The sequence below is a fragment of the Muntiacus reevesi genome, chromosome 8 (genome assembly GCF_963930625.1).
Source record: "Muntiacus reevesi chromosome 8, mMunRee1.1, whole genome shotgun sequence".
NCBI classification, from domain to species: domain Eukaryota; kingdom Metazoa; phylum Chordata; class Mammalia; order Artiodactyla; family Cervidae; genus Muntiacus; species Muntiacus reevesi.
The window spans coordinates 6565854-6592001 of NC_089256.1; the positions used below are offsets into that span (position 1 = coordinate 6565854).

Genomic DNA, 26148 nt, shown 5'->3' on the forward strand with positions numbered 1-26148 from the left:
TCAGCAGTTTGTTCCTGTGTCAACTTGGGCAGGCTGAATTATGTTTCCCAGAATTCTCTCCACTGTATGCTAAGAAGTAGGTTGGGCCCTAAGACACATTCCAGTGTGAAATCTGAAGGGCAGAAGTGGAGCAGCAGGTACTTGGGATTTTTTTCCAGGCCCTTTCATAGTTGACACATGTTGAAACTTATATCCTGGATCAACTGGTGAGGGGCAGCAGCCAGGACTATTAACTGTTCCACTTTTCCTTGGATTGTCCTTCAGTTTCTCTGATTCCTGGGCCAAGGGTGTTCAGCAATGTGCCAGCAGGTAACTTCTCCCACAGGACACCCACATCACCAAGGCTGGAGACAGTGACAAGTTAACAGGTCTCAGTCCATCCTCGTGGGTTCTAGCTTGTCTGTGGTTCTTCCACTTTGACATCTGTCTTCCTCTCCCAACAGCCTACCCGATGAACTTCAAGCTCCAGAATTAGATACAAAAAACAGTGCTGGAGACTACTTATCCAATCCAGTAATTGTGTAATGTCAAATCCCTATAGATAAATCACTTACACATACAGGGGTGCCTGCAAATATCTTGGTACTTCTGCTTCTCTGACTGAACTCTGGCTCATACAATGCCTTTTTATTGCTGAGAAGATATCCATTGTATGGATGTATGATTTACTTATCCATTAACCAGTTTAAGGGCATTTGGTTGTTTTCAATTTGGGATCCTCGATAAAGTTGCAATAAATACTCATATACAGGGTGTTTGTGTAGACATATCATTTCAAAATATCGTATTTACAAATGTAAGAAGAAATAGCTACAAGAGTTAAATGTGACTGCCACCACAGGGTGGAAGGGATATATAAGGGTCTGATGTTACACTTTGAATTTTAGAACTTTGTTGCCATAGTTAATAAAAAAAAATCAGGGAACTGTGCACTTTAAAAGAGTGAATTTTATGATATTTGAATTATATCTCAAAGTATGCAATAATACAATGAACAGACTCTGCCAATTTATAATCTAGTGTCAAGTTTTATTTACCTTTTTTCTCACAATATGCTGTCATTCAAAATATACCTCATAAGTAACTCATGCATACAGTAGGCACTCTATAAATATTTTGATTTAATAATTAGATATTTTTTAGAATGACTAAAAACCCTGATGTAAAATCCCAATTGGGAAGTGCATAATCCCATCATAGACAAAATATATAACTTTACAATAAACATTTTTATAAGAATTTGCCCCAAAGAGGGAACACTTACAATTTAGAAATTAAAAAATAAAAAGTAAAAAGCAAGATGAAACACAATACTATTTCAACAATGATCCCTGGATTGGTGGTGCTTACAGACCAAGGGCTACCTGCACCCTGTGGCCTTAAGACCATCAGACATTCAGTTAAGAAGATAATTGTGTACATAATAACCTCTTAACTGGAAATGCTGCAAGAATATGTAAGCAGTACCCTATGAAAAATGTTATCTATATCCCTTATAAGAACACAGAAAAAAATTTAAATATATATTTTATTCTATTTAAAAAGTCAATGCTTTTTATTCTAAGCATCAAGAATGAGCAACAAATAAGCATGAAGTCACTTTTATACAAGCTATGCTAAATCCTGTGGAATTCTTTGGGAGACAAGATCAAGAACCTTAGTTCAAAAATATGATAAATCCTTACATTAAAAGGTCTTTCAATGTTTACAAAAACAAAACAGGCTGTGACCAAACATGCTAAAGAATTATCTTCTAAGTCCTTATTTTGCGTTAGCTTTATAACTAGGAACATTCACTCCAACTTGAAAAAAAATTACAGCACTACCATGATAATAAAAAAAATAAAAGCCAATAAATACCTAATTTTACAGAAACAGTTGTGCAAACTTATAAACATAATCAAATACTCCATGGCTACAAAATGAAAGTCTACTAACTATATTTTTCAAAAGCTACATAATTCTGTAAAAATTTAAATATGTGGACTGACTCTATCAATAAATGAAAATATATATATAAAATACTATTAAGTGAAAAAAGAAAAATTAAAGATATAAAGTGATTACAACCAAGGCGAGGGTGGGATGTTTCGAGAGAACAGCATGTATATTATCTATAGTGAAACAGATCACCAGCCCAGGTGGGATGCATGAGACAAGTGCTCGGGCCTGGTGCACTGGGAGGACCCAGAGGAGTCGGGTGGAGAGGGAGGTGGGAGGGGGAATCGGGATGGGGAATGCATGTAACTCCATGGCTGATTCATGTCAATGTATGACAAAACCCACTGCAATGTTGTGAAGTAATTAGCCTCCAACTAATAAAAATAAATGAAAAAAATAATAATAAAATAATTACAACCATGTAAAAGTAAATATATTACAATAACAAACACTGAAGTGAATTTAATGTATAGACACATAAATAGATTCAAATATTCATTAGGGTTTTATCTTTTCTGCTTAAGATTATAACAAAAGAAAAAAACAGACTACTGTTTTAGGCAAACCTATATTCTGAAACAATAAATACTGAACTATATGTAAACTCCTAAAACAAAGATTTTTAAAACATGACTTCTGTATCTCAAGTGTGTCATATCAAAGATCAGCCCACCTTTGTTGATCTTCATTTTTACAAAACCTTCTGACAATAGTTAAGACAGTTCTAACTGCCCTTCTTAAGCAGAAAAAAAATTAAGCACTATTTAAACAAGAAAACTAAACAGCATGCTAATAAAATCTATCTACTCAATCTGTTTTACTCCTGCAAAAAGCCACTGACAGAGGGTTTTAAAAAAACTAATCCTATATACATACTTTACATAACATATATTTATGCTATAAATATTTCAAAGAATGGCTTTTACATAATTATTTCAATATATATCTTATTAATTTAATTGTAAGTTATGCAAATGCAGTCTTTTAGATTTATAATATTGAAAATTATTCTCTACACGATTTAAAAAATGGCTAATTTCTTGGATAAAACATAGCATATTTAGAAGTCCGAAAGCCAAGTAAATCCCTTATTTCATTTCGGAATTTTGACAGATCTTGGCGCAGTTCATTTAGATTTTCCACAGTTGCCTGATCTGTACTTTGCATCTTTTGTCTCATGGAAGTCAAGTAACGATGCACTAGACAGCACATCACTTTTTGGTAGTTTTCATCTCTCTTTTGTTTCAAATTTCTCCATTCCTTCAAAACAAAATAATATGATACTAATGATGTACATAAAAAATGTTTAAAAGAGGTGAATTTTTAAAAAAAGTTTACAGATACAAATACATATTTGTAATGCTTTATTAGATGATATTTTTGCCACTTGATGTTACAAAATAATATTCAACGTGTTTCAAATAAATATGCCCTGCATATTTGTTTTACTCACTTACCTGTATGCTTATCTCAGTTTAAAATCCTTAGTTTATAGTAGGGATTAGCAAATTTACGACCCACAGGTCAAATATGGCCCACTTCTTATTTCTGACAGCCTATGAGCTAAGAGTGGCTTTTATGGATGAACATGTGTAACTAACTTGATGATGGGGAATACTAACTTTGAACCCCGATTAAAAATGGGTTATTCCAAAATAGAATTCCATTCTTTTCATTAATGGACCTATATTATATATAAGTAAGTATTACTCAATTATTGTTATATTTTTAATTTCTCTCATTATATTACTACCCACATAAAATCTGTAATTTTGTCATGGCCCACAAAATCTAAAATATTAATTATCTGCTCTTTTACAGAAAAGGTTTGCCAACTGCTGGTTTATAGCAACATGGATTGAATTATCCATATATTAAACAACTTTCAAAAAGAATGAAAAAAATATGAGTTCACTCTGGGAGTCACTCTTTATTTATGCTGACAGGCTTAGATATCTTGAATATTTTCCTTGTTCTAAAACTATGAGATGAGAATTCATGAAAAAAAATCACATCTCTCTTGCATTTTCAGTAAATATTTATTGAATCTGTACTTTATGATAGGTTCTATGCCATGCATTAGGGATACAGGAATGAAAAAAAACAAACAGTCTTAACCCTTGTTTTCTTAAGCTGTTTTGCTAATTGCTTTATGACTACAACAAGTTAGTATAAAACAACATAAATCTTAGCCCTTAGGACTCTGTATATTTATGCTTTAGAAAACATCTGAAATTAGGAATTATTAAAATTATCACGTTGCAGTTCAAACATTTAACTTCTTACCTTCAAGCTGTTCTGCCGTTTAACCTTGCCTTTTGATGTATGAGAGCAAATCCACTTACTCAGGCTACTAATCATATAGCAGATAGTTTTTGGCGAAGGAATGATGTTGAAAGGTGGGGGTAATGTACATTTATCATCAAAGTAGCTAAGCCACAGTTTTGCTCGAGCAAACTTCCATTCTTTGTCTTCATGATTCTATAAGAGGCAAATGAAAAACTAACACAGGATATGATTAGGCATGCATACACGCGTACACACATGGTGGGACTGGTAAGGACTGTTCAAAACTGTTCAAATGTTTCCACACCTTGGAGGTAAAAATTTTCTTCAAGACATGCAATTAATATACATTATTTACATTTTTAAAAGGTTTACATTTAATTTTTAAAAGATACTAATTCTTAATTGTTTTAAATCTTTGGTTGTCTTACCTACTATATACATTTGGTATGACCTGAAGAGAATATAAAAATTTTAAAAGAATGACTACTTACTGCTATCAACTGAAAACTTTTATGAAGCATTGCCACCAGCAGCTTGGTAAGTACTATCACAACCACAACATTGTATGTCCCAACAATAACAGCTCCGACGAAGGACTGTAATTCTTCTCCGTAGCTAAATCTTGTGACAAAGATTGCCACATGTGCTAAGGAGAAAATATACCAGAACAAAGCAAAGCAAGTGCCAATGAACCTGTGAAGACAATTATATTTCTATTTGAAAGGAATTTTAAGCAGCTATTTAGCAAAAATAAAGAATTTATTAATACATTACATAAAAAATAGATGTTTTGTAAAATAACTAAAGATGGACCCAGCATCACAGATATGCCTTACTGTAAACAAAGAAACAAACTCAAAAGGAAGACAAACCATTTCTGTTTAATCTCTTACTACTATTCTGTCTTTTCGCAACATAGCAGCCTATGATCCTGTTAATACTTAACAGGATTTTGCCACTTCTTTGTTCAAAAACTTCAAATGGCTCTCAAACTCCTACGCCCAAAGTCCATACAAGAGCTAACAAGGTCCTACAAGATCCTATTACCTTCCTTTTTATCCCTTCCTTTTTTTCTTTGAAGTAGTTGATTAACCCCACCTCCCTCTCCCCTCTGATAACCACAGGTTTGTTTTCTATGTCTGTGAATCTCTATCCTGTTCAGCATATGCATTCATTTACAATATATTATATAGTATTTGTCTCTGATTTATTTCACTAAACATAGTATTATCCAGGTCCATACACATTGTTGCCAATGGCAGAATTTCATTTTTATGGTTGAGTAACATTCCAGTGTGTGTGTGTGTGTTTAAGTACACACCCCATTTTCTTAATCCATTCATCTATTGATGAATCCTTTACCATAGGGCTCATATACATTGGCCTATACCTACTTGTTTTAAACTGATAGTCATTTAAGTTCAAACACATTCTAAAAGATCTACACTTTTTTTACCCACTCACCCACATGGTTTCTGATGTCATATTTTACATCTTCATGATTATCTCTCAACTGTTTACTATATTTATAGTTGCTTTTATATGTTTTTTCTTTTAATCTATGTATTAGCTTTTTAAGTGATCTTCAATCCTTACTCTGTATCTGCCGTTCCTACTGTGATTTTCCCTTTCCTATAGATTCTTATTGCCTTTCCATTTAGAGAAGACCCTTCAACATTTCTTTTAGGGTAGGTTTCATATTGATGAATTCTTTTAGTTTTTGATGGTTTGTTATCTCTTCTCTTATTCTAAATGATGATCTTGCTGGGTAGAGAATCCTAAGTTACAGGTTTTTCCCTCTCAGCACTGAATGAATCATGACTCTCCCTATCATCTGCAAAGTTTCTGCAGAGAAACCAGCTGATAACCTTACACAATTCCCTTGTATATGACTATATTTCTCTTGATGCCTTTGGAATTCTAACTTGTGCCACGTTACTTATGATATGTCCTGATGTGGGTCTGTTTGGTTTCCTTTCTTGGGACCCTCTTTGCTTCCTGTACCTGGATATCCATTTCCTTCTTCAAGTTTTGGAAAGTTTCAGGCATAATGTCTTCAAATACATTTTCAATCCCCTTCTCGCTCTCTGTCTCCTTCTAGAACTATTATGCAGATGCTTGTTTGCTTAATATCATCCTAGAAATCTAGTGGACTGCTTTAGCTTTTTCTCACTTTGTCTCCCTTTCTGCTGTTCTGATTGGGTAATTTCCATTATTCCATCTTCTAGACCACTTATGTATTCTTCTGTGTCACGTAGTCTGCTATTCAGTGTTTTTTTACTTCAGATATTGAATTGTCTATTTTTAATATTTATTTAATTGATTGATGATATTTTACAATATTGGCTTGATTTCTGTCACACATAAACATGAATTAACCATAGATGTACATACTGAATTGCCTATTTTTGTTTTGAGTCTTTTTTTATATTTTCTAGTTCCTTACTAAAATGATCTTTGTTTAGCTATGTTCTCTTGACGTAAACTAGTTAGCATTTTTATTACCAATGATTTGAATTCTTTATCTGGTTAATTATTTCTGTTTCATTATTTTTTCAAGGTTTTTCTCTTACTTTCTCAAGTGAGAGTAGTTCCTCTGCCTTTTCATTTTACTTAACTTTCTCTGCCTCTATGAATTTAGATGAAACAGTTGCCTACTCTGGTCTTGAAGAGGTGTTCTTATGGGTGTCCCCATAGGATTTGGTGGGATGGCTGGATTTGATGCAAATACCAACTTCTCCTCAGGATGTGCTGGCAGCTCTCACCGTGGTGGGGGGAGTGGCTGGAAATGGAAGGTCTAGAGCCCATGCAGGGTGTGAGAAGGGACATCCTCTCTGCTCAGTGGCCATCACCACCCTGTGGTCAGGGGTGGGATCTACTCCAAGCTGCTGGAGTAGAAGCCCTGAGAGTCAATCTGGAGCTGAATCTGTTCCTTTTAAGTGTGTGTGTTTTTCTTCTCCCCACACCAGGATCTTTGCCCCAAAAGAAGGGAGTGCTGCTGTTGGTGGGAATGCAAACTAGTACAGCCGCTATGGAGAACAGTGTGGAGATTCCTTAAAAAACTGGAAATAGAACTGCCATATGACCCAGCAATCCCACTCCTGGGCATACACACCAAGGAAACCAGATCTGAAAGAGACACATGTACCCCAATATTCATCACAGCACTATTTATAATAGCCAGTACATGGAAGCAACCTAGATGCCCATTAGCAGACGAATGGATAAGGAAGCTATGGTACATATACACAATGGAATATTACTCAGCCATTAAAAAGAATTCATTTGAATCAGTTCTAATGAGATGGATGAAACTGGAGCCCACTATACAGAGTGAAGTAAGCCAGAAAGATAAACACAAATACAGTATACTAACACATATATATGGAATTTAGAAAGATGGTAACGATAACCCTATATGCAAAACAGAAAAAGAGACACAGATGTACAGAACAGAATTTTGGACTCTATGGGAGAAGGCGAGGGTGGGATGTTCTGAGAGAATAGCACTGAAACAAGTATACTATCAAGGGTGAAACAGATCACCAGCCCAGGCTGGATGCATGAGACAAGTGCTCAGGGCTGGTGCACTGGGAAGACCCAGAGGGATGGGATGGGGAAGGAGGCAGGAGGGGGGATCAGGATGGGGAACACATGTAAATCCATGGCTGATTCATATCAATGTATGGCAAAAACCACTACAATATTGTAAAGTAATTAGCCTCCAGCTAATAAAAATAAATGAAAAAAAAAGGAGGGGCATGCTGAAGCAAGTGGGGCTCCTGTACTTACAGAGTCCCATGCGCTACCTGTGCTAAGTGTCCATGGCTCCACTCAGATGCGGCCGTGGTTGTTTCTTCCCTGGTCACAGCCACTGAGTGCTGCACTGTGGTTGAAGTGAGTGGGGCCAGAGCATTCACTCAGATTGGATTTGGGCACACAGCAAGGTGGTCACAGGAAACCCAGCCACTATGCTGCTGTCAGAACTATGGACTGCTTCCAGGGTGCCCCTGGAGTAAGCTCCAACAACAGCGACTGCCTCCTCCCCTGGGCTACACTGAGTTGCCTCTGTGTCTCAAGATTGAGTCTTTTCCCAGGTCCTGATGCCCTAGATCCGGGGACATGCTGTGACGTAGAATGAGCAGGGCCAGGGTATTTGCTCAGTTCAGGCTGGGGAGAGCAGTGAGGTGGTCATAGGAAACCTGGAAGCCACTAGGGCAGACCACCCTCTGCCCTCGCCAGGGGCAAGCCAGCACCTGCACTCCTCATGAGCTGCAGTCCAGGCTTCTCCAGTCTTTCTATGTGTCCCAGGGATTCTCCAACCAACCAGCTAAGGCAGCCTGTCTCCCATGCACAGAACCCCGACTAGGAGAGTCTGTGGCTTGACCCACTCACTCCTCAGGGTAAGTGTCCACCTGTGTAATCTCCCCTTTCCTTTGAATCCCCCCATAGGGGTACGGGTCCTGATCAATCACCTTCTTCTCATCCTACCTGATTACATGTGTACCTTTCTTACAGCCTTGGTTGTACTGGAGTCCTTCTGCCTATTTCTAGCTGACTTTCACTGAGAATTATTCCACATGTAGATGCATTTTTGATACATTTGTAGACGGAGGTGAGCTCCATGTCCTCTTATTCTGCCATCTTGATGTGCTTTATTCCCCATTAGTCACTGTCATGAGTTTTGACCCCATGGACTATAGCCTGACAGGCTCCTCTGCCCATGGGATTCTTCAGGCAAGAATACTGGAGTGGGTTGCCATTCCCTTCTCCAGGGGATCTTCCCGACCCAAGGACTGAACCCAGGTCTCCTCCACTGCAGGGAGATTCTCTACTGTCTGAGCTACGAGGGAAGCCCAATTCCCCATTACCTTCCTGATTTAACCTACAGCTCGCTTTTCCTCTGATTCACTACATACCATCTAGACTGGCCTCCTGGCTTTTCCTTGAGCATGCTAGTTACACTCTCATCTCAGGGCATTTGCCTTTGCCATTCCCTTATCTGCCAGCTCTCTTCTTCCAGATTCTTCTTCATGGCTTGATCCTTCACCAACTTTATAGCTTTACTTGAACGCCATCTTTTGTGAGGGCTTCCTTAACATCATATCTAACTAAAGCTACACACCCTCTTACACAAAAATCCTCCTTGGCCCAAGCTTTCCTTGGGCTACTGGTCCTTATCAATATTGTATAATATCAGTTCAGTTCATGTCGGACTCTTTGCGACCCCATGAACTCAGCACACCAGGCTTCCCTGTCCACTATTTTCCTGAGTTTGCTCAAACTCATGTCCATTGAGTCGGTAATGCTATCTAAACATCTCATCTTCTGCTTCCTCCTTCTCCTTTTGCCTTCAATCTTTCCTGATCTTTTTTCCAATGAGTCAGATTTCCCATCAGGTGGCCAAAATATTGGAGCTTCTGCTTCAGCATCAGTCCTTCCAGTGAATATTTAGGACTGATTTCCTTTAGGATGGACTGATTGGATCTCCTTGCAGTCCAAGGGACTCTCAAGAGTCTTCTCCAACACCACAGTTCAAAAATCAATTTTTCAGCATTCAGCTTTCTTTAGTCCAACTCTCATATCCATACGTGACTACTGGAAAAACCATAGCTTTGACTAGATAGACCTCTGTCAGCAAAGTAATGTCTCTACTTTTTAATATGCTATCTAGGTTTGTCATAGCTTTTCTTCCAAGGAGTAAGTGTCTTTTAATTTCATGTCTTATTCTTAATTTTACTGCCTGTATCACCTCACCAGGAAATAAACTCCATGAGAGTAGTTTTTGCTCACTGATACTTCATTTACTTAGCACTTAGAACAGTGTCTGGCATATTGAAGGTGTCTGTTGTTGATGATTATCAAATGATTCATGACAAGTAAGTATTTCTTATTCAAAAGGCATATCTTAAAGAAAATATGCAGTTCTAGTTCTATAGGTATGAATTCACACATAACAGGGCCTAAAGAAATATGTTTACCAAAAATTTAAAAGACACTCACGAATGGAAGGTATCATTGCTTTGCTGTTCACAGAATATGCCTACACAGTCCTTCTGTTCTTTTGGAGTGTAGCCTTTATCATACAGCTGTGTCAGCCCAATTGTGAAAGAAAACAAAACAAGAAGAAACATTCCAAGAAATTTTCCAAAATCTTGTAACATCTGTCCCATTGAAATCTGTGGAAATATTACATAGGTGTTCATTAAAATCATCTGGAAAACAAAAATATGAAAAACTAAATGACCAGGCAAGAAAATATATGATCCACAAGGCTATTTTTCTTTTTCCCCTGTGAGATATTTTGGCACTTTTAAACATCAAAAATCCAGTTATCAAACAAAAAGCCATTCTGATCATGCCAGCACTGTGAGTGTTAGATGGTACATTCCTTGAATCTGGATCAAATCTGCAGAAGATACTGTTGCTATGAAGGTAGAGGAAGAGGCATGGAGATTCTGTCCAAGTTTGCAAGGGACAAAAGGAAAATTCCTTGCTAAAACCTAAAGGGAAATAAATGCTTACATTTATAGTCTCGTAAAGTTTACAGATACAAAACCATTATGACATTAAGTTTTCAAAATTTGTAACCAATTCTAAACCACTTCTTAAAGAACAGCATTTCCTCCTTGAGGACTGACCTAATCTCTGTTGCCAAGGTGATGAATTTTCATTTGAGGTCTATTAAGAAAAAAGTATAACTGTTAAGTCAAATGAGAGGGTCTAATACTTGTATGTGAGTATCTTTTGTAATTTAGATATGTGTAGCACATCTTACTCAAGCCTAATTTCATTCTCCTTCAATACTCTTTCAAAATCTGGGGAATAGGTGCTTTTCATAAATTCTGTACAAATTTGGAGACTAATTTAACATTACCTTTTGACCCTGAAATTCTATGCCTACAAATTTAGCCCATAGGTAGTACACAAAGATGCATTACATACAAGGATTTTCACTGGAGAATTGTGGCAAAAATTAGAACATTCTAAAGCTGTTGTTACAAAGAATGGAGTTCGATGTGCTGACGTAGAAAGGTACCTAGAAAACATTAAGTCAAAAAAGCAAGGTACACGATAGCATTATAACAGCTATTTTTTAAAGAATAGATCAAATATATATTTTCACATAGACAAAGTTTGATATGCACAGGAAATTCCTGAAAGTTTACACAAGAAACCATTAACAGTGCCTACCTATAGGACTAGGGGTGTGGAAGGCAGACTTTCTCACTTTATACTCCTTTGAATCTTCTTTGCTACATGAATTTTTTAAGATACAAAAGTTAGTGTTTAGAAATAATCCTTCCTCAAATGCAACCAGGTCAAATTATATAGTTAATCCAACTTCAAATAAAATTCTGAACTGCTTCAAGCCTGCCAACGTAACATATGCCAGTTGCCAATGTTACAAACAGGAGGAGCAGGCAAGTGGCCAAGACCCTCCAGCCCACTAAAGTAAGCCAGCTAATTAAGGAGAAGAGGTGCTAAAATTTTAAGGCACTGCGCAAGCTAGTATTTCAGGCAACTTGGAGTGGATAGGTCCACCAGGCCTGATGTCTGTGCATTTGATCAGCATGTGGTAGTTTTCAAAATCTCAAGCTTCCCTCACTTGGCCCTCTTGCAAAAATCTGATGGAAGAAACAGAGAGCTTTTAGAATTGGAAAGCTCAAACTGTGTGAGAAAGAGAAGAAATCCATTTCTCTCTTCATCAAGGACAGCTTTATTATCTCATTTTGGAAAGAAATCATTTATTCAGATTTTAAGTGCTTAGAATAAAGCCACGTCACGTTAATAGAGAACCTAATAATGTATGATGGTTAAGAATACAATAACTGCTTTAGATAATGATAGAAAAGACTAAATTTGAAGAAAATTTAGACACTACAAGCTTAAAGGTAATTTCAAAAATTCAGTCCAAAAGTAAAATTCTTCATTTAATATCACTAAGTTTTAAAGACAAGTATAATTCAATTTCATCAAGATGAGCAATAATTTGATAAGATCAAGTATCAAGATGAGCAATAATTGATAAGAACACCACAAACTTCATGACTTGTTTTTTAAAAACATGACATTAATTCTTGTATAAGATGGAAGAACCAAAATTAGCTACAGTAGGTATCACTGACGTGGACATTAGCTTGAAGAGCACATTTATGAAACATTCATGTGAAAGGCAAACGTGAAAAGTAATTTTAGTCTAATTTTAATCTGAGAAATATTACAAGGCTTATTTGTAAAAATAACAATCATGCTTTCTTAAATATTTACTTATTTAAAACTACTTAGCAGTTTTACTTGAGAAATGTGAACAGTAAGAAGTAAAAAAGATAGTAATTTAAAAATTAATATTGAAATTTATACAATAGTATACACAGAGAAAAATATTTTCCTGGTAATTAGAAAAATGGAAATTAAAACTACTACAATAATAGAATGAAGAAGAATACTAAAGCTATGAAAGTGATAAGCATACTGTTTTTTTGTGTGACTGAAAATTAATACATCCTTTTATATAGAAATACTGAGGCATCATGAGAATCCTATCTTTTAATATGTTACTACTACTTAAAATGTATTATCAAGGAGCCCACTAGGCTCGTCTGTCCATGGAATTCTCCAGGCAAGAACACCACAGTGGGTTGCCATTTCCTTCTCCTGAGGATCTTCCCAACCCAGGGACTGAACCTGGGTCTTATGCATTGCAGGCAGATTCTTTACCATCTGAGCCACCAGGGAAGCCCAAGACATCCTTATGTGTGCTCTGTCACTCAGTCATGTCCGACTCTTTGTGACCCCATGGACTGCAGCCCACCAGGCTCCTCTGTCGATGGGGTTTTCCAGGCAGAATACTGGAATGGGTTGTCATTTCCTACTCCAGGGGAATCTTCCCAACCCAGGGATCGAACCCAGTCTCTTGTGTCTCCTGCACTGGCAGGCGGGTTCTTTACCACTGAGCCACCTAGGAAGCCAAGATATCCTCATGCAATAATTTAACATAAGAAAAAGCCTCATATACAGAACACTATGTAAAATAGCAGAAATATGCTAAAACGCCTGATAGAAGAAAGAGTTGATATCATTAGGGTGCATATCAAGTGTTAAATTTAAAAAGTTGTTGACAAGAGTTAACAAAAATAACTTCTAGTCATTCTTCTTCCAAATCTTTCTTGAGAAAAACCTGTAATTATTTGTAGAAAAGTTCTATCTAATCAAGCTATTCACGCGCAAAACGTCCTTTATATCTGTCAAAACAATCAAAGTGGACTAGTTTCTCACACCATATACAAAAACCTGAAGCCATAAAACTCCTACAAGAAAACGCAAGCAGTATGCTGTTTGTCACTGGTCTTAGCAATACATCTTTGGATATGTCCAAGGGCAAGGGAGGCAAAAACAAAAATAAATGGGACCTACTGAAACTTAAAAGCTTTTGCACAGCAGGGGAAACCATCAACAAAATTAAAAGCCAGCACACTGAATGGGAGAAGATATTTGGTAACAATGTATCTGATAAGGCATTAATATACAAAATATACAGAGAAATCACAACTCAAGCTTCCTGACTCTCTCTAAGCACCCCCTCAGTCATGCTCCCAAGTCCTTTGTATGTCATCTCTGTATTTTTCACTTTATACCAATATTTATTGTTTGTCTCTTCTAGCAGTCAATCACTGCTGAATCAGGGTCATTTTATATCTCCCATACAGGATAATTCTATGACCTTGATTTGCCTGGTATAGTCCCAGTTCAGAGCTGTCATCCCAAGTTAGTAATGAAAAACATCTTTTCATTCTCCAAAGTGTCTCTATAAGAATAATAAATTATGGTCCATCTAACTAAGGGAGAGAACTAGACTCCTATTATATAATCAGTTACAATAAAAGTCTGTTAGCTTCTAAATCTACAAAAATTTGAAAGGACAAAATGTTAGTAAATGGAGACAAATTTAACAGACAACTGCAGGAATCACATAAAAACATTATCTGATACAGCAGGTTATGCATGTAAAGAAAAAAAGTTACACTTTAGCTAAAGTAGTTAACTTATTGTCAATTTTCCTCACAACTGGGTCAATCTATTTTAATTGAGTTCCTGGCTTATGATTAACAAAACAGAAGAAAATGTTTTATAAATCTTCTGCACAAAATGATTTAGACTTCTTTCTCACTAATATGTTATACAAGTCTGTCATGTTAACAAGACTAGTCTGGAAAACAGATGTCTTTATTGGAGAAGTTTTTTAAGTAAACACCTGAAGACAGGACTCCACAGATTCCTATTCGATTTCTATTTTTCATCCTCTTTCTGACTAACCAGACCCTAGTGTCTTGGGGGGCAATATGTTCAATTAAGGGCTTCCCAGGTGGCACTAGTGGTAAAGAACCCGCCTGCCAAAGCAGGAGACGTTAAGAAACCCGGGTTTGATCCCTGGGTCAGGAAGATCCCTTGGAGGAGGGCAACCCACTCGAGTGTTCTTGCTTGGAAAAACCTACAGACAGAGGAGCCTGGTGGGCTACAGTCCACAGGGTTGCAAAGAGTCAGTCACAACAGAAGCAACTGAGCACAGCATGCTCAATTTAAAAAGTACTCATCTCCTCAGAGACACAAACAGCCATGTGACCCAACTCTGGCCAATGAGCTACAAGTGAAAGCATTTGGTAAGCCTCCAGGAAAAATAACTGTCCTCTTGTTTGAAAAAAGAAAGACAGCAAGCTCATGCTTTCTGCCTTTCCCCTTTTTCCTGCTGAATGCAGACTTGGGGCAGGGAACCTGCAACCTTGAGAAGCAGTCATACTCTAAACAAGTTTATACATTTGCAAAACTCATCAAACCATCCAGTTAGGATGGGTGCATTTTACTGTATGGAAAAGGATACCTTAATAAAGATAATTTTTATTATTTATTTTTTGGCCACACCCCACAACATGTGGGATCTAGTTCCTTGACCAGGGATCAAACCCACGCCCCCTGCATCAGGAACAGGGTGTCTTAACCACTGGACCACCAGGGAAGTCCTGAGATAATTTTTTAAAAATCATTTGCTGGACTAGATCATAACCTTTTAACATATATTATGATTAACTTATAGACCTTTTTAAAAAAATAGGAACAAAATAAATATTTGTTAGCTTGACGTTAATTATTTATTAGTTCTGTGGCTATTTGAACAATATAAAGTACTCTCCTGGAGGAGGAAAAATAAACACCACAGTTGAAAAGACAAATATCCACTTATGCAGTATTTGTACACACATCTGCAGTTCTTTTGGGAAGAGACTGAGTCAGGAAGACCTGACTCAACTGTTCTCAGAAAAAGAAACAAACAATTTACCAAGAAATAATAATTTACTTTCTCCTATTTAACCCTTTGTAAAAATCTATAAAGCAATTTCCAGTATAGAAACCTAGTAATAACACCAGTTTTTAGCTAAGAAACAAACAAGACAATGTGCATGTAAAAATACTGCTGACTCTTGGTTAAAAACATTTATAGAAGATACTAGTGGCAAAATTAAATCAAAATAACATTTAAATAATAGACAAACTAAACCAGTATTTCATAAATCATGTTTTGGAAGAAAAAAAAAAGACCTGAGCATATTTCATGAAAAATGGGTATGATGTTAAGTAAATTTAGGTGATGATAGTTTGAACAAGGTTAAACAAGTTTCATTACTTCTTTCTCATAGGTTTTAATGTGATCATGTGTACTGTGAATTCCTGAAAGAGATTATATGGAATGCAGTGTGTCCCAAACGTATTTCAGTCAGAGCATCTCACAGGACTTGGCTTGAAGGAGCCACATTTCAGGAAACACTGAAGGATGACAGCACAAGTCAAATGAAATCAAATTGGGTTTTTCCTGCATTTTGTATTCATATCTCTGTTGGAGAAGGTAATTATGCATATTATTTAAAATATCTTCTTTAAAAATATAAAAAAAAGAATCTAAATTGTTGGTAAATTTTGACTTAATAAGAAAGATTGAATATTGCTCAGATATCCAGACTTATAAAATAACAGAGTATTATGCAGAGCTGGTCACAAGCAGAGTTGACTCCACCTTTCAAGAACAACCAACTACTAAAATCTGTGGGGTTCAGTTCAGTTCAGTTCAGTCGCTCAGCCGTGTCCAACTCTTTGTGACCCCATGAATCGCAGCACGCCAGGCCTCCCTGTCCATCACCAACTCCTGGAGTTTACTCAAACTCACACCCATTGAGTCGGTGATGCCATCCAGCATCCCCTTCTCCTCCTGCCCCCAACCCCTCCCAGCATCAGGGTCTTCTCCAATGAGTCAACTCTTCGCATGAGGTGGCCAAAGTATTGGAGTTTCAGCTTCAGCATCAGTCCTTCCACTGAACACCCAGGACTGATCTCCTTTAGGATGGACTGGTTGGATCTCCTTGCAGTCCAAGGGACTCTCAAGAGTCTTCTCCGACACCACAGTTCAAAAGCATCAATTTCTCGGTGCTCAGCTTTCTTCACAGTCCAACTCTCATATCCATACACGACCACTGGAAAAACCATAGCCTTGACCAGACGGACCTTTGTTGGCAAAGTAATGTCTCTGCTTTTAAATATGCTATCTAGGTTGGTCATAACTTTGCTTCCAAGGAGTAAGTGTCTTTTCATTTCATGGCTGCAGTCACCATCCACAGTGATTTTGGAGCCCAAAAAATTAAAGTCTGACACTGTTTCCACTGTCTCCCCATCTATTTCCCATGAGGTGATGGGACCAGATGCCATGATCTCAGTTTTCTGAACGTTGAGCTTTAAGCCAACTTTTTCCACTCTCCTCTTTCACTTTCATCAAGAGGCTTTTCAGTTCCTCTTTACTCTCTGCCACAAGGGTGATGTCATCTGCATATCTGAGGATATTGATATTTCTCTCAGCAATCTTGATTCCAGCTTGTGCTTCTTCCAGCCCAGCGTTTCTCATGATGTACTCTGCATATAAATTAAATAAGCAGGGTGACAATATACAGCCTTGATGGACTCCTTTTCCTATTTGGAACCAGTTGTTCCATGTCCAGTTCTAACTGTTGATTTCTGACTTGCATACAGGTTTCTCAAGAGGCAGGTCAGGTGGTCTGGTATTCCTATCTCTTTCAGAATTTTCCATAGTTTATTGTGATCCACACAGTCGAAGGCTTTGGTGGAGTCAATAAAGCAGAAATAGATGTTTTTCTGGAACTCTCTTGCTTTTTTGATGATCCAGCGGATATTGGCAATTTGATCTCTGGTTCCTCTACCTTTTCTAAAACCAGCTTGAACATCTGGAAGTTCTCGGTTCACATATTGCTGAAGCCTGGCTTGGAGAATTTTGAGCATTACTTTACTAGCGTGTGAGATGAGTGCAACTGTGCGGTACTCTGAGTCCTTTCTTTAGTGTAAAGAGACTCAGAATTTATCCCTGGACTCTCTCAAAAAAATAATCATATTACTTTGAATAAATAAAAGCTCAATTTCCTTAACTGTAAAAGTACTATAAAGTGTAAAGCTAGACTACATAAACTGAAATTTTTAGCTCTAAATATGCATTTTCTGGGCTTCATTTGTGGTCCAGTGGTTAAGAATCTGCCTGCCAATGCAGGGGACACGGGTTCAATCCCTGCTCCAGAAAGATCCCACATGCCGAGGAGCAACTAAGCCAGTTATTGAACACAATAACTGGGCCTGTGCTCTAGAGCCTGGGAGCCACAGCTACCAAGCCTGAGAGACTGCATTAGAGGCTGTGTTCCACAAGCAGGGAAGCCGCCACGGTGAGAGGACACACATCTGCAGCTGGAGAGGAGCCCCCGCTTGCCACAATCACAGGAAGTCTGCACCTAGCAACAAGGATCTAGCACAGCCAAAATAAACATATCTTTAAAAAAAATTAAATAAGCCATTTTCTAACTTATTATGTTTAATAGTTATTATGTAAGGAAGTATTTTATGAAATATAACTTATTTTCAAAACCATCATCAAGTATGAACTCTGTACAATATCTCCCTTATATTTATCACTTAAAACTTTAAATATGAAGTTCATCTTGGGAAAAAGCAAATTTTTATGTCCCTCTACTGTCTGAAGTATTTATTTCAAATACATCCATGTTCGTGGACTTGGGAAAGAGGGACAATGGACCACAACTTAATAAAACTCTGGATATCTGAAAGCAAAGGATTATCATTCAGCCCGAAACAAAGCAGATGAACACGCTGTTACTTTTTCAACTGCTAATTATTTTCAAAAGCAAAGGTTAGCTTTGACATCATGAGAAACAATATTCCAGTGGACAAGAAAAAGGTGTAGAAGCTTTAACAAATATTCTTTAAGAAACTGTAACTGCTTACCTGTAATGGACCCAAGATAGAGCTTGTGGTATACATAAAAAAGAGACGAAGATAACTCAGAACGTTGGCAAATGCAAAAAGTCCCTCTGCTACCAGTGTAGGGTGGAATGCATCCCAGTCCTTCCGATCCGCAAAATCATGAAACTAAGATTAGGAAGAAAAAGCCAAGGGTAAGTGGCTCTCTCAACTTAGGAAAATAAAAACAAATACTCTGACCGTTGAAAGAAAACCATTTTGTCTCTCCTTGTGTCAGAACTCCACTTATGTTTCATAAACTTCTCTTTTAATAGAAATAACATTGTTTTAAATAAATAGATGATTTCTACATATGTGGAGCAATACCAATTGTGTTTCATGAAGAGGTTTTCTCAGAAATTCTCATGCTTTAAAAAACGAAATAATTTTTTAAAGATGGTCATTAAACTTTTTATGAATGAAATTTTTGCTAGTCTTTCTTAAATTCCACAACACAAGCTTGAAATTAATTAGCATTCACATTAAATTAAGCTAGCTACTTGACTCAAGATTCTACAATGCACCATAGACGCTCTTCTCCCTTCTAAACAAGAAAAAAAAAAAGGGTGTATTATTATACCTAGACACAGAGTAACCACATGTTTCAACTGCCTGGGACACTCCCAGATTACATACCGGTCTTCCTGGCATAATTATTAACTGTGCTTTCCTTCATTTGTGTGTCTTGGTTTGAAATAATAAAATTATATGGGTACCCTGCTTCTAGAGGGTAGTCTAAGAGACCAGTCTAAAAAAGGGACCAGTCTAAAAAGACCAATGACCATCAACCTCTCTATCCAACCATTTATCTATATGTGATCAACTTTTATTTTCTTAATAACCTCACAACTCTGGTCACTGAACATACCTAATAAACATGTTCTCTACTACTGATCAAATATAGGAATGGAGTTTTTAATAAAGTGGTATAAGAAAACCAGTTTGCTTTCTCTCTAGTCTGTAAATCAGCCAAAACTCAAAAAATATTATATAATAGTTCCTTGAATGTGACACTTCAGAATTCTAAACTCAGATGTAAACAAAGATAGTCAACATAATCTCCGTTACCTTTCCTGGGCTTTAAATTAATCTTTATAAAAGTAACATTGTAAGATGTCTATAAGGTTGGATTTTTATCAAATTTTAAATATAAAACTATAGGCATCAGAAAATAATTAAATTTACATCACTTTTTAAGCTATGGGAAATAACCATCATGATTTGGAATGTGTAAAACACTATGAGTTCCATTCAGATAAACTTTTCCCTGGTAAATATAACCAATTTAAATAACTTTGTGTTCTCATTTTAAGTAATAGGTAAATGAACCTCGCTCAGATGTAAGGAACTGGCATTTGGTAGAAAGAAAATGCCTGGACAGACCTGGATTTAAATCCAGTCTTGGTTTCTTACTGTGTGGTCTTGGACAAGTTACTTATATTATCTCTGAGCTTCCTTTTCCTTATTTGCAAAATGGGGATAAGGACATCTTTCTCATAGAATCCCTGTGAGAATAAAATGAGATAAAGTATAGCAAGTATCAACCAAGGTACCTGGCACATAAAAGGTAACCAACATTTAAAGGTAATGAACACCCTTGAAAGTATTAGAAAGGAAGGAAACAATGGGCACTATTTCCTTGCCAAAGATAGGTTTAAAATGAAAACACATCAGACACAGACTTGGGCCGAAGTAACTCTGAGATCCACAGCTAATGTCTTGGGTTTTCCCTAAATAAACTTCACTTGTGCCTTCAGTTGACATAGTTAATAGTCACCTTGTTGTGAGCAACCACTTTGAGGGCAAAGGTTGCCAAATAAAGTGAATTCATGACAAAACTGAGCTGATTACGAGATTCTTCTAAAAAGTCTTCCAACCCTTCATACCAGAGTCTTTTAATGTCTGACCATATCATTCCTAAAAAAAAGAAAAAAAATCAGATGATGCTCTTAATTCAATAATAAACAAAAAAAATACATTAAGATTCAAAGTATTAAATAAATAACATGTGTCACCTGTAACCTCATTCAGAAGAAAAAAATAACATTAGTAAAAAGTTCTTAAAATTTGAAAGAGAAGGAATCTTAAGCTTCATCTGACAATATCTTTCCCAGAGAGGGATTTTAATAAGTGACGTGAAACAAGCATAAGAAAACAAATAAGTCATTATTAAATGTCCCCTCTCCAAAGGCTCCGTGCCTGATTATTTTCTTTATCTACACTCACCCTTACAGTGACCTCATCCCGTCTGGTCTAATGGCTTTAAATAGTATCTATGTGGTAGACTCTCAAGTTTTTTAACTCAACCTGTATTTACACAATAATAAGTATCTCTACACCCCTCTCCTAAACTTAACTTGCACAGGTACTTGGCTATCTCAAACTGGATGTCCTAACATGTCCAAACTGAACTCCTAATCTCTGCCCCCAAGCCCACAGCACTTGAAGACTTCGGTATCTCAGCTGATGGCAACTCCATCCTAGATGCTCACTCTAAATGTCCTTGCCTCACCCTTGACTGATATTCTCTTAAACCACACACTGAATAGTAAATCCATTGGTTCTATTTTCAAAATATAGTTAGGATCTAAATTTTCTCACCACTACTTCAAATTTAAGCCACTATCTTCTCTGGCCTGAATGTCTGAAAAAACCTACTTGGTCTCCCTGCTTCTATCCTGTTTTCCCTGAAATCTATTCTCAACACAGTGATCAGAACAATCTTTTTAAAATCCAAGTGTTATTTCTCTCATCAAAACCCTGTAGCAAGTCCCAGAGGAAAAAAAATTAACTGCAAGCTAGAACTCTTTCCCCATGGGAACAAAACCTCATGTTATCATCTATTAAAGTGGTTTCCTTGGAAACGTACTATGTTAAGGAAAGTATGGAAAGTCAGCTGTGTTCAACATTGTTATAAAAACAATCACTGACTGGGAAACTGCATAAGTGGAATCATAGACCTCAAAAGTATACACAAACAGGACTATATAAAAACATGTTAAGAAACACAGGTTTCAGCTTCTCTGTGTGATGTTTCTTTAACTTGAAGTGTGCCTGTAGGGGGAACTACACTCTGAGGTTTTGTAAGATATCCAGATTTATAAGAAATCCTGCAGTTTTCAGGCTTCCCTGGCTGGGGTAACCCACACCCATTAATATGGCCTCATTCCACACAACTGAGTGTGCCCCCTATGGGGCTGAGAAGAAGCCCCACTCTTTTGCAATTTGAAGCTGTCATGCTTTATTTCCTGCCTTATATCCTTCTACAGAGCTAAGCAAATCTGGCATCAGATTCTGCCTTTGGTGTCTGGCAAGTGTGAATGTTAAGAACCTAAGACCACTGCCGCTGACCGTGCATAGCAGGCACTGCACACTGCACCTTCCCTTACATCTCCTTTTATTCAGAGTCAAAATCAAATTTTTTACAACGGCCTCTGAGGCCCTACATTACTTCTCTTGGATCTCCTCTCCTCTGAATCTTTCCTTCCACTACCCTAGTCACGCTGGCCTCCTGGCTTCCTTGCTGTTCTCTGAACACCCAAAACTCCCCAGCTGGACACTGGCTCTTCTTCCAGCTGGAAGCTCCTCATCCAGACATCCATCCTGCATCTTTCCTCACCACCTGCTCTGATCATCCTATTTAAAATAGCAAATTTATGCCCGTCACTCCCAATCCTCCAACTCTGCTTCTCTTTCTTTTCCCTTAGTACTTATCACTTTTAAACAATGGACATAGTTTACTTATTATGTCTATTATTAACTATCTTTCTCCCACTTTGGGTAAAAACTCTTCAAAGGTAAGAATATTTATCAACCAAAGTCCTGAATGTCCTAAATAGTGCCTGATACACAGAAGGTGCTCAAAAAACTTGCTCAGTGAATAAATACACATAAATAAATACCAACCAAACCAAAACTTCCTTCCTCTTCTTTGGCCAGAAGTTTCTCCAGTTTTATATTCCTAGAAGTACCAGAGAACAGTACCGCAATCGAGGATTGCTTTATGATACATTCCTCCATTGAGATATTTTTAAGGAGAATGTAAAGTGACTGCAAGGAGATCAAATCAGTCAATCCTAAAAGAAATCAACCCTGAATATTCATCAGAAGGACTGATGCTAAAGCTGAAGCTCCAATACTTTGGCCACATGATGCGAAGAACCAACTCATTGGAAAAGACCCTGATGCTAGGAAAAAATGAAGGCAAAAAGAGAAGAGGGCAACAGAAGACGAGATGGTTAGATAGCATCACTGACTCAATGGACATGAACTTGAGCAAACTCTGGGGAGACAGTGGAAGACAGGGAAGCCTAGCATGTTGCAGTTCGTGGGGTCACAAGGATTTGGACATGACTTAGTGACTGAACAACAATAAATGACAAAAGAATAGAATGCTACAACCTACATATGGGTGAAGATCAAGTTAAGCCATTAGAATCATCCTCTGGCTTACCAGTAGACTGAATAAGTCCCCTGGGAAAAATATTTCGAGAGTATTCTTGAAAAACTCTGTTCATAATATCTTAATTATACAGAACACATAATTTATGTACAAGATCATTTTTAAATATTTGCAGATCCAACACAGAAAATACTTTTTTAAAAATTCCATTTGAATGAGTTTTTATTTAAAATGAATAGAGACTTCCCTGGTAGTCCAGTGGCTAAAAGTCCATACTCCCAATGCAGGGGGCCCATGTTCAATCCCTGGTCAGGGAATTAGATCCCACATGCCACAACTAAAGATCCTTTATACTGCAACTAAGAGTTGGCACAGCCAAATAAATATTTTTAAAAATTGAAAATAGATAAAAACTATCAAAAATGTTAAAGCAAATAACTTTAATGCTAAATCAAATAAAATAACTTATTTTATTAACCCAAACACTGTAACACTAAAACACTAAACTAAGATGCTTAAAGAAATAAGTGTTTTATTTCTGTAAAATGCAATATTATACCTAAATGGAACTCTTGACAAAAATTACAACATGGATTGGATAAGATTTTGATTTAAAAAAGGCAGATATATGAAAGAATATTAAGTACCACTGACAGGTGTTTTCCCATCTCTTATGCAACACTCCACACCAAAATGAAGCTAATATACTTGATCTATGACGCTAATATACTTGATCTATTTCACATTTCTGAATTGGATTAGAAGAACACAACAATTTTAAACTATTATAAGCAATGCAATCACTACATAATCAATGGACTATATATACATATATAGAATTATTAATATTAGCAAAACTGTAATCCCATCATTTGGGGATTCCTCAAGGCTTGCTCCTAGGTCCCCTCGTCTCATTTTATACTTTCTCAAGTGTCTCATGCATGCCCATAGTTTCATATACAACATATATATAGATTACGTGCATACTGCCAACTCACACTTAAACTTCCTCTTCAATTCTAGACTATGAAATAAAAACAAAAAAAATTTTTTAAAAATAGACTATGAAATCAACCAATTGGATGATTGCTATCTCTCTTGAGTATCTCAAAGACTTTTTAACTTCAACATATCCAAAACCACTCTCAGAGTCTAGTCTCTCACAAATTCCCAAACTTAGTACTCTTCCAGAATACTTACATTGCTTAATAATGTCCCACCTCCTCTCCTCCTATATATATATATACACACATATATATATGGAAATATATATGTATATACATGTATGTATGTGATATGTATATGTGGTATATATATATTTCCATGTTCTATTTGCTTTACTTTATAAATATCTCCTGAATCTGTTTCTTTCTCTCTTTTTCTATCACAACCACCCTAAGTTCAAGGTATCCATCAGCTTACTGCAGCAGGCTCTTTACTGGTCTCCCTCCAGCTACTCTTGCCATAGCTCTTCCTCCCAACCCATTCTCTATACTGTAGCCAAAATGATCTTGTCACTTACCCACTAAAAAAATCAGTGGTTTCCCACTGTTCTTAGTATTAAGTCAAAATTACTTAACATGGCCGACAAGGCTGTCCTGGGTCTAGTGCAAAATCCGCATCTATGGCTTCACCCTGAATTCCACTTCTCTTGCTCTCCTTGCTCCACCATTACTCAGTCCCTTCTTTGTGCCTCTTGCCACATGTTCCTTGAATACAACTTTTACATCAGCCTAGAATATTTTCTCTCCCAATTCTCCTAGAATAATTTTCTTTCCCAATTCTCCAAGTTAACTGCTATTTATTCTTTAAATTTTAGCTTATTAATTACTTCTTCAGGACAGCCTTCCCAATCCCCCAACTAGGTAAACAGCCCTTATAATATCCTTGCCCTCTTAGCTCCATGATCTTTACTTAGCAGAATTTAGCTCATATATAATTATTTATTTTATCTGTGTGATTCTCAAGTTACTGTGTCTTTTAAAAATAATAATTAGATCATAAGCACCATGCATGTTAGGCCATATCTGTTACTGCCTGTGCCGGGACAAAGCAGGTGTATAACATTTCAAAATGTACCTTTTTGTAAGGGCTGTTCTATTATATTCCAATGATTAAAAAAAAAATACCTAACTAAATGGATACCATTAATAGTCTGCGGATTCAACAACACACTGTTTTCTCTTTTTACTTTGCTCTTTGTAATTCAACCCTATTTATTTTTTTGGAGGGTTAAGGAAAATAACAAAAAATAAATATACAAAAGCCAGGTATCATGAGTCAGGAGTCACTGTATTCATTGCATGAAAAAGTAAACTGAACCAAGGAATGCCTTTAAACAAGCAGGCAAATGATTCCTACATGTTTTCTTACAGCAATTTCAGATCTATATATTTAAGTAACACAGAGTGATCTAATGACACAACAGGTTCAGAAGACATCCTGGGCAAAGTTTATTCAGATCTAATTGTTTCAAAGCAGAAGCTGTGCTGTGAAAAATAAAATACTTTCAGGAATTTTACTGGATTAATTCACACTGTACTTTCCTACTGAGAAAGAATATGTTTAGAAAATTAATAATATTGTAGGTACGTGTGTTTATGTGTGTGTTCAATGTTATTGGAAACAAAGCCATTGTGATTAGAAAAGAGTAGCCATAGTTTTACATCTCTTATGAAATTCAATGATAACAGTAATATTTATGCTATCCAAAGAATGGGCTGACTCTTTGACCAGTGAGTTTTTTACTCACTGCTAAGAAATATAAACTTTAATCTTACAAAGAGCTGGCTACACTGAATCTTTACTTTACAAAACAAAGAAGATATTCTCTCTCTCTCACTTCATTTAAACAATAAATTATAGATAAATAATGTAAAATGTCCTTTCTTCACAACTAAGGTATATACAGCAATCTTTCAGAAATAGTTTAATAGAGGAAAGGTTTCTTAAGAGATTCCTTTCAGTCTAACCTATTCAATTAAAAAGAGAAACAAAGTTTACATTCAAAAGATCTACAATAATGCAGTTTGAAACCAAATATGACAAAGTATAAATTATTTCCTAAATTAAATACTGAATTTTAGATATGATAGTGAAATATTAGAAACAGGAAAATATTAACAAGAAGAAATTATTTAATTCTCTTTAACCTA

General features: G+C 36.6%; 1 protein-coding gene across 12 annotated transcripts in view; it reads right to left on the reverse strand.

The window, feature by feature from the left end:
* Nucleotides 1-1008: 1008 nt before the first annotated feature.
* Nucleotides 1009-26148, reverse strand: part of TRPC1 (transient receptor potential cation channel subfamily C member 1) — a 60170-nt gene continuing 35030 nt past the window's right edge. For 9 of the 12 annotated variants that reach the window (XM_065943699.1, XM_065943698.1, XM_065943703.1 and 6 more), the window contains 6 exons: nucleotides 20369-20508; nucleotides 18577-18720; nucleotides 10234-10445; nucleotides 4722-4923; nucleotides 4228-4422; nucleotides 1009-3201 (listed from right to left, as the gene is read on the reverse strand). In XM_065943699.1, the coding sequence (XP_065799771.1) occupies nucleotides 2974-3201; nucleotides 4228-4422; nucleotides 4722-4923; nucleotides 10234-10445; nucleotides 18577-18720; nucleotides 20369-20508 (1121 nt within the window). In that variant the 3' untranslated portion in view covers nucleotides 1009-2973. Of the gene's footprint in view, nucleotides 3202-4227; nucleotides 4423-4721; nucleotides 4924-10233; nucleotides 10446-18576; nucleotides 18721-20368; nucleotides 20509-22497; nucleotides 23705-26148 lie in introns of those variants that run through there. The other 3 variants (XM_065943702.1, XM_065943700.1, XM_065943708.1) reach the window with 2 other exon arrangements.